The sequence below is a fragment of the Durio zibethinus genome, chromosome 25 (genome assembly GCF_047325235.1).
Source record: "Durio zibethinus cultivar Kanyao isolate XHJ-2024 chromosome 25, ASM4732523v1, whole genome shotgun sequence".
NCBI classification, from domain to species: domain Eukaryota; kingdom Viridiplantae; phylum Streptophyta; class Magnoliopsida; order Malvales; family Malvaceae; genus Durio; species Durio zibethinus.
This window is the reverse complement of record NC_143186.1, coordinates 17,256,597-17,265,822: the sequence shown is the minus strand read 5'-3', so window position 1 is coordinate 17,265,822 and position 9,226 is coordinate 17,256,597. Positions and strand designations below refer to the sequence as shown.

Genomic DNA, 9,226 nt, shown 5'->3' with positions numbered 1-9,226 from the left:
GCAGGACAAATCATTTTTAGATCAAAAGAAATTTTGATTCTAATCATTTCCGTTTGGATTAATCTTTCAAATAGTTGAAATTCGATTAGATGAATTAAAGTAATTTATTTTATTCTATTCAAATCGATTTGATTAGGTTAGATTCCAAACGAGTAAATAATTTTTTAAATTTAAATAAATATTTTTAGATTATAGATATAAAATATAAAATTATAAAAAATTAAAAATTTAATAAATGTTAGAGAACACTATTTTTAACAGTGTAGATTTTTTATATACTTGAATCTTAATCTCTAAATCAAGTGTTATTTATGCTCTAATCATTTGTGAAACATATCATACATGAAAAAGCTTTTTAATTACGATTTTAATCTTTAAACATATCATTAAAGAGATTAATTATTACTGTATAATATATTAATTGTTATATCATAACCCTTGAATTGATTAATATGGCAAGTATAATAGTTGATGGAATGTAGTCTATAACAACAAAATCAATGGTTTGATTTTGACAAGATTTTCCTGGTAAGCCATGCCGGCCAATTTGCAAATTATTTACTACAAACTCGTAATTATAATCAGCAGAATATGTATGAGACAATGGTGTAAAGACAATCACCCTTTGATAAAAAATTTTTAATTATAGAAAAGTTTAGCAAATTTTGGGTCTTCAATCTTCATTTCAACTAACCAATTGGGTTAAAACTCTTCTAATCTAGAACAGTAGAATACTTTTGATCTAGACATCAAACTTTCTTGATTTCTAAGTCTATGTTCAATGTCAAAATCTTGAATTGAGAGATTAAATCCTTTTTTTTTTTTTAGAGTTATTGTGAGAGTCCTTAATTATCCAATGAAAATCAATAGACAACTTATATCATGATTTTTCATTAATTATTTATTTAATTTATATTTGATGCATTACGAATATATAAATTGTATATGAATATCAACATTTAAAATAAATATACAAAAATTTAATTAAAAAATTTACTTATTAATAAAATATTTCATTAATAAAATGACATTATTTGATTCAGTACAGTATATAAAATAATGATAATACATCGAATATAAATCTTTATTATTTTTTATCATCTATTTATTTATTCATTTATTCTAAAAATATCTGATTTTTTTGGGCATGAGCTAATTCTTAGATTGGAGAATCAAAAGTACTATAAAACTTTCATAACTATTTTATTTGTTTTTATTGTGAATGCCCTTTTGAGTAGAGTTAGTCACAATTGACTTGATTTTTAAAATTTTTTATATAAATAATGCGATATTTTGAAAAAAAAAATTGAAATTCTTATATTTAAATTTAAAAAATTTTTAATATCATCTTGAATGATTGTATGAATTGAATTAATCTATGATTCAATTTGATTTTTAAATTCATCACAAAATTAAACAATGTCAATTTGTACCCAATTTCAAGGAAAAAACCAATGGATTTATTTGACCCCTTTGGGCTGAGAGCTTCATCAAAAACCCAAATTCATGACTTTGGATTGGATCCAATAAGATTGTCAGCAAATCATCTAAGGCCCTAAGCAGAGTATTTTGTTCTGAGGTTCAAAATGGGCTTTTGTCCAAGAAAAACATAGTACAATTTCTTACAATCAATATATTTCTTTTTGACAGCAGACCAAGATAACTTATATTTCTGTTTTTTGACAATCAATTTTGTTGATAGATACCTGTAACCAGTTTCATAATTTATATTCATTAACACCAGAAGATAAGATTTTGTAACTTCTTCTTCAACATGTTACTATATGCTGTTATTTTTACAATTATGATTCAATGATAAGAGTCATGAAATTAATTGGGTTCTAGTAGTTAGTGCCCAAGCATTCCCTTACTTTGCTTGGATGGCCGTCTAGATGGACTACTTTTAAGTGTGTGTTTGGTCTGGGAAAAAATTAAATTATTTTTTTAAATTTTATTTTTTTGTAATTTAATGTCTATATTTGGTTTACGGTATTTGATTTAAAAAAAATTTAAAATTTTTAACAGTATTTAAATAATTCAAAATCAAAATTATGTCTCTCTATGTGATTTTTTAAAATGAAAAGTTAATTTTATCTCATTTTTAACTTCAATTATAAATTTTTTTGATTTATTTTATTTTAAAAATCAATATAATTATATAATAAATGAAAATTCATTTTGACACGAAAATAAATATTTATAATCACACGATTTGATAAAATTATAATTCTAACTACTTGATTAGATACGTAATAAATTACATATAAAAAAATAATATTTTTAAAAGAATAAACGTAATAGATAAATGCAAATTTAAGATTTTAAATTTTTTTATTTTAAAAAAATTAAGTTTTTCATACATGAAATGTAATAAATCAATTAAAATAATAATAAAATAAATTAAAAATTTTCAATGATGTTTCTTAGTTTGAAAACATTGTAATTAACATAATATTATAATATAATATTTATGATACCTTTAATCACATTTCTTATGTTAAAAATGTAATATTTAATAAATAAAACATTTTATATATATCAATGACTAAATTTTTTGTTATGAAAACGTAATTATTGATAAATGGTAGTTTTTTATTTTTATAAACATCACATTTTTTTATATATGAAACGTAATTAATCATTTAAAAAATAATAAAATAAATATGATATTTTTTAATATCAATGACGTTTTTAAATATAAAAATATAATAATTAGTAAAATATTTTAACTAAAATTTTTATGTGAGAAACATAATATTTAATATTAATAACTATAAAATCGATAATTACAATTTTTTTTTACATAGGAAACGTAATAAATATTTCTGCTTCAAGTAACACAATACTCTAAATACCCCAATCAATGAACATAGTTACTCACCGTTCTCAAAAACTCATTTCCTTTGTTTTCTCATTTATTACCACTCCCTTGGTAAGTGAAGTTCTATGGCCAAAATTGGGAGTGACACCTTCATTCATGCTTTTTTTTTTCTTTTTTTTTTTTTTTTGTAAATCAAGTAATAGATAATAGAAATTTATATTTTTAATTCACTTCAATTCTATATGTCAAAATGTTATACTATTTGTTTTTTTTTTTTTTTAATTATGCTGCCTTCTCTCTCCCTCGCATTTAAGAATTAAACGAGTTTGTTCAACTTGCTGTTATAGATTTTATTAATTTGTACAAACAGCAGCAGTAGTAATTAATTAAGTACTACGTTTATTGTAATAAAAATATAGTGTTTATTATAAATACTGTATTTATACAATAAAAAATAATGATTAGATTAATGATTTTTTTTTACATTTTTAAAAAATTATATTTTATATTTAAAAAAAACGTTGTTTTTAAACTTTATTATATAAAATTTTCATAATATATAACTTTATTTTAAACATAATAAAAATAATTTTTTTATATTTTTATTGTTTAATGATTTTCACATATTTAATTTTAAAAATATTAATTAACAGTTAAAATATTTATCAAGTATGTATAAAAGATATTATAATAAAATAATTTTATTACGAAATTTAAGATTTCATGAATTAAACATAAAAATATACTATTTCTATTAAAAAAATCACCCCTTATAAAACAATTTACTCTTTTTCACAAATTATTTTTTTCCCCGAAATTTAAGGTTTCGCAAACTTAACGTCCTAAATGGATTTACCAATTGGGATATTTCTTCTTGGCATTGGTTTATTCCCCTTCTCCATGGGCATGGGATACTCCTTAGTCTACTTCGGCTGTTTTTCACCATGGAACTGACATGGTTTCAGCTAGATTTGAGTTGACGACCTTTCAAACACGGCCAACACGCCTACAAAGGCAGCTTGTCAAGACTTGAAGCTAGCCACAAAAAAAAAAAAAAAAGGACAAATTACAACTGTGTATATTTTATTTGTTGTGATTTATTGCTTTCCAACTGTTTCTTGGGTCTTAAATTTTGTTGTTTTCCTTTTTCTCTGCTGCTGTTTGGACAACTTGTTTTCTACTTAAATGACCTGGTTTTGTTGCAAGAATTAAGTTCTTTCAATTATCCAGAAAGAAAAGGAAGTCATGACATATTTTGTTTATTTGCATGATATACGAGAGGATATCTCTTTACTTCCCTCATTTCTTCTCTCGTAGTTAATAAAATCACCCAAGCAATTTGGTTTTTACATCTGTCCCCTTGCCTAAAGGATGATATTTAATGTCTGAATTAATGCAGTTGGTATTAGGTATAATCTGAAACTTATGTCTCCAAATTAAAAAAAAAACCATAGAAAATTTCTTTCAAAAGTCAATTTGTTAAAGCCTAAAGGATTTTTTTTTTAATTCCTTTTTTTGGGATGAAAAAGAAAAAAGTGGACAAAGAAAGAGTGGAAGTCTTCCCACTAAGACAATGTTCATACTGTGAAAATAAGTTGATAAAAATACCAGTTTACAAGCTGGGTGGGGACTGACTTTTAGAAATTCAGAAACGTCAGACATCCTGGAAATGACCATTGAACCAAGCCAACCAATTACTCTGTGGTCCTAACAAAAAATATATGGATTTCCATATTATTAGGTAAGTGCTTCTACATCAAATCAATCGATATGCTGTTTATTCGGAAGGGAGGGGAACTTAACTGGTCTAAGGATCCAAGGTATGGCTCTGCCACTTTAATTTTTTATCTTAGAATGTTTCGGGATTTTCACCAACAATCTTCTAGTTTAACCACTAAGATTTCTTGTGGGTGAATTCCAGATACTTTGCGACACTCGTATCTTTACAACTACAAAATGCATCTATGCCCTCCAGGTTAAACTTGTGCAAGTTAGTACAGTGAAATAGGTCAGAAGCATCAAGCTAGAAGTCCGGAACTAACCAGGGTTTGCAATTTAATAATGGTATGAGTCTGCTGAACTTGATTTATTTCAGAATCTTATAGGGTATGTTGGTGAAATAGGACTGGCCACTTTATCCTCTTTTTTCCAAAATTTTGTTGTCAATTAATTTCTGAAAGCTTCTTTCCTTGGTGTTATTCAAATTACTTGACAGCATAAGAAAGTGTGAACGATTGCTCTTCCTTACAGACTAATAAGGTTTCAAAAGTGCTGCATCAGAACCGATCATTTTGCCTCAGCCGGTGTAGATAGTGCAATCAAGAATATATGCAAGGAATTGAAAATTTGTTTTGAGAGGTCATTTCAAAGAACATTAAATATTTTTCATTCATATATTTTTTGTTTCGTTGGTCGTTCAACATAGAAAATTCTGTGGATCATTTTACATCACGAGGGGAGTTCAATTCCAACCATACAAGAAAGCTTTGATGGTGAACAAAAAGTGCAGTGAGATATGTGAATTATAGAGATAGTTTGTGATGAAATTAATAGGTTCACATGGGAAAAAGGCATAGGAAGAAGGGAGAGGCATTCAAGCCTCATTTTTTTCCCTCTATGGAAGGCCTTATCATACTTCTTTGCTTCTTTGTGATGCCTCATGTAATTTTATCTTCCATAGTGGATGCCATAGATACAACTCACTCCATTAGAGATGGGGAGACCATAGTTTCAGCAAGTGAAATCTTTGAACTTGGATTCTTTAGCCCAGGTTCTACTGGCAAGCGATACTTGGGAATATGGTACAAGAAATCTGTCCAGACCGTTGTATGGGTGGCCAACAGAGAAGCTCCCCTCAATGATTCATCAGGTGTTGCAAAAGTTACCAGTCAGGGAATTCTTCTCCTTCTGGATGGTAAAGGCATAACCATTTGGTCTTCCCGCTCTTCAAGACCTGTGCATAATCCAGTTGCACAGCTGCTGGATTCAGGTAACCTTGTTGTGAAAGACGAGAGGAACAAAAGCTTCATATGGCAGAGCTTTGATCATCCTTGTGATACACTGCTACCAGGCATGAAGATGGGAAAGGACTTTGTTACGGGCCTATATTGTTATCTATCATCATGGAAAAGATATGATGATCCTGCTCCGGGAAATTTCACATTTGGACTTGATATTAATGATTTTCCAGAGTGGGTCTTGAAAGAAGGTTCCATGGTGAGATTTCGTTCTAATGACAAAGATGTATACTACAGATACAATCATGGCCTTCAAAATAGCTCAATTCTTACAAGGGTAGTGGTCAGTCATAATGGAGATTTAAAGTATTTCAAATGGATTGATCAAACCCAGCGTTGGGTGCATTATCGTTCAGCACAAGAGGGTACTTGTGACTTTTTCGGATTATGTGGTGCATATGGTTTGTGCAATGCTAATAACTCCCCAGTTTGTACTTGCTTGAATGGATTTGTGCCAAAAGACAAAAAAGAATGGGATAAGAAACCAGGGTCAGGTGGGTGCATTAGAACAACTGGACTGAACTGTTCTGGAGATGTATTTAAGGAGTTTCCCGGAGTAAGGTTTCCAGCCTCAGGATTCGAATTTAGCAGCACTATGAACCTTGAGGAGTGCGAGATCCAGTGTTCAAAGAACTGCTCGTGCACAGCTTATGCTAATTCGGATATAAGATATGGAGGAAGCGGGTGCCAGCTCTGGTTTGGTGAACTGATTGATATTAAACAGTCAACTGGAAGAGGACAATTAATTTATATACGGATGGCCGGCTCAGAACTAGGTATGAAACTCTCCTCAACCCTGAAATAGAGAGCCTAATACTCTGGTCTAAATCTTCTGAAGGAACTATATATTCTACAGAAATGTGTTAGCTGAAAATATTTGCACAATTCTGCTTTACTTGACCATAAACCAAAAGAGAGAGGATAAAAATGCAATGGCAGCTACTGTGAAACAGCTTAAGATGTTATATAAAGCAGCAGTTTCTAATGTTAGATCGGAATGCTTTAACCACTTCAATAATTCTAATGGTTATTCCTGATTCCTAATGAAAGAAATATTTATAGATAATCATCTTTTAATTTTAAAATTTTACCCAATCTTGCATAACTTTTGGTATATCTGGGTTTTGATACTTGCTGAAACAAAAGAACTTGCTTGAGATGTATCCATCACGTATCAATCAACAACTATAAGCATATTAGTGTCAGATGAAAATTTCTTATTCTTGTCTTAATTAATGACTTTCTTTCTATCTTCTTTTTTGTGTGTGTTTTGATTTTTTGTATAGATAAATCCACTGAGAAGAAAAAGATGTGGATTGTAGTCAGCTCTGTTTTGTTTACTGTCGTGGTCATTGTAGGCATAGCCCTGGTCCTTTTTGTTCGGAGGAAGAAACACCTGAAAAAGGGTAATTCTTAAAGCCAAAATTCACATTTTTTCGGATTGGATTGTCATAGAATTTTTATTTACATCACCATGGGATTTTGTAGGCTCAATGGAAGGTCTTTCAGACAGTAGTTATAAATATGAGAATCAAAAGGAAGATCTTGAGTTGCCATTATTCGATTTTGCAACAATTACTCGTGCAACCAACAACTTTTCTCCAAAGAATAAACTTGGAGAAGGTGGTTTTGGATCTGTCTACAAGGTAACAGCAGCTTATAATAGTTTCATTGCAACATGTTAATTGTTTGCTCACTCCAATGTTTCTACTTCTTTGTAATGACACCAGTAACCAAAACTGCAGTGTGCTTATTAGGTATTATAAGAGGTCTCTAGGGATAGGCCTTTGAGCCCTATATGTCAATACATTATTAATAAGCAATATGGTAGAAACTCAAAAAAAAAAAAAAAAATCAGGTTTGAGAGAATGAGGCTGTGGTGATTTATGTTCCAGGGTATCTTGGAGGATGGACAAGAAATTGCCGTGAAGAGGCTGTCAAAGGGTTCTACACAAGGAGACAATGAGTTCAAAAATGAAGTTGAACAAATTGCAAAAGTTCAGCACCGCAATTTAGTGAAGCTTCTAGGGTGCTGCATTCGAACAGATGAAAAGGCGTTGATATATGAATTTATGCCTAACAAAAGTCTGGACTGCTTTATATTTGGTACATCTTTCTCCAACCTTTGAAGTTTTGTTTAGCTAAAACATTCTAGTGCTTTAATTAATGAAATATGTAGTGTCAAATAGCAATGGAGTAACAATCATATGTCAGTAATTCATAACCGTGTTGATTTTATTAGTCTTCCTTTTTTTTAAGAAGAAAAGTTATGTACAGATATCAACAAACATTATAATGATCTAACTTCTGTGAAAAATTGATCAGATGAAGCTCAAAGCATGTCTTTGGATTGGCCTATGCGGTACCATATCATTGATGGGATTGCTCGTGGGCTCCTTTATCTTCATCAAGATTCCCGACAAAGAATTATACATAGAGATCTAAAGGCCGCTAATATTTTACTAGATAATGAAATGAATGCAAAAATTTCAGACTTTGGTTTGGCTAGAAGTTTTGGGGAGAAACAAACTACAGCAGATACAAGCAGGGTGGTGGGAACATAGTAAGTAATAACTCAAAGATTGACTTAATACATTGTTTAACTTCATCTTGTATGCTTGATTTAACTTGAAATGTTTACCTTCAGTGGTTACATGTCTCCAGAGTATGCAATTGATGGGGTCTACTCGATCAAGTCCGATGTCTTTAGCTTTGGTGTTTTGCTACTAGAGATAATAAGTGGAAAAAGAAACAGAGGATTCTTTCATCCAGATCACCAGCTTAACCTTGTTGGCTATGTAAGTGTCACATTACAACTCTTATCTTCTCTAAATGTTAATTCTACATTTATACTGTTAGTGAACTAACCTTAGTTGCATAGGCTTGGAGGTTATTTACTGAGGGCAAATCCTTGGAACTGGTTGCTGCACCAATTAGTGACAGTCGGAACTCACAACAGATTATAAGGTCAATTCATGTAGGTCTATTATGCGTGCAACAAAGTCTGGAGGACAGGCCAACCATGTCAAATGTTGTGCTGATGCTGAGTTCCGAAGATCCATTGCCTCAGCCAAAACAACCAGGTTTTTTCCATGAGAGGAATCTGGTTGAATTTAGTTCTTCATCAAGCGGTCAAAAACAATTTTTGTCTAATAATTTCACTATAACAGTATTAGATGCAAGATAAATGGCAATTCATGTTAATATTCTACAATGCTCTAGGCATGGCCTATTTGGCAGTCACATTTCTTCTTTAAATAGGTTCCCCCAAGTTCAACTTCCCCAACTCAACTATCAAAGTTGGTTTTGATTGAACAATATATACTGTGTAATTTTCCATGCAATGTAGGCATTTATTCATATTCTTTTTGAAAGTCACGCTCAAACA

At 30.2% G+C, this 9,226-nt stretch overlaps 1 protein-coding gene across 9 annotated transcripts; it reads left to right on the top strand.

The window, feature by feature from the left end:
- The first annotated feature begins 4,358 nt into the window (after positions 1–4,358).
- On the top strand, positions 4,359–9,216 carry LOC111276152 (G-type lectin S-receptor-like serine/threonine-protein kinase At4g27290). 9 transcript variants are annotated; one of them, XM_089754832.1, is made up of 9 exons: positions 4,359–4,641; positions 4,743–4,885; positions 5,037–6,614; positions 7,125–7,244; positions 7,327–7,484; positions 7,734–7,944; positions 8,164–8,401; positions 8,486–8,636; positions 8,720–9,216. In XM_089754832.1, the coding sequence occupies exons 3-9, from the start codon at positions 5,381–5,383 to the stop codon at positions 9,023–9,025; spliced, it is 2,418 nt and encodes an 805-aa protein (XP_089610958.1). In that variant the 5' UTR covers positions 4,359–4,641; positions 4,743–4,885; positions 5,037–5,380; the 3' UTR covers positions 9,026–9,216. The 9 variants fall into 9 exon arrangements, 7 of the variants coding, with proteins under 7 accessions (XP_089610958.1, XP_022717689.2, XP_089610960.1 ...); XM_022861954.2 differs by having other exon boundaries at positions 4,448–4,641; positions 4,797–4,885; XM_089754834.1 differs by having other exon boundaries at positions 4,448–4,641; positions 5,072–6,614.
- Positions 9,217–9,226: the final 10 nt, after the last annotated feature.

What these genes read in the sequence shown, in the direction of transcription:
- LOC111276152 (XM_089754832.1), top strand. Translation starts at nt 5,381, where the DNA reads ATGGGAAAAAGGCATAGGAAGAAGGGAGAGGCATTCAAGCCTCATTTT. An exon ending in GTTTTGGATCTGTCTACAAG is followed by an intron (nt 7,485 to 7,733) that starts GTAACAGCAGCT and finishes TTTATGTTCCAG; the next exon opens with GGTATCTTGGAGGATGGACA. An exon ending in AGCTTAACCTTGTTGGCTAT is followed by an intron (nt 8,637 to 8,719) that starts GTAAGTGTCACA and finishes TTAGTTGCATAG; the next exon opens with GCTTGGAGGTTATTTACTGA.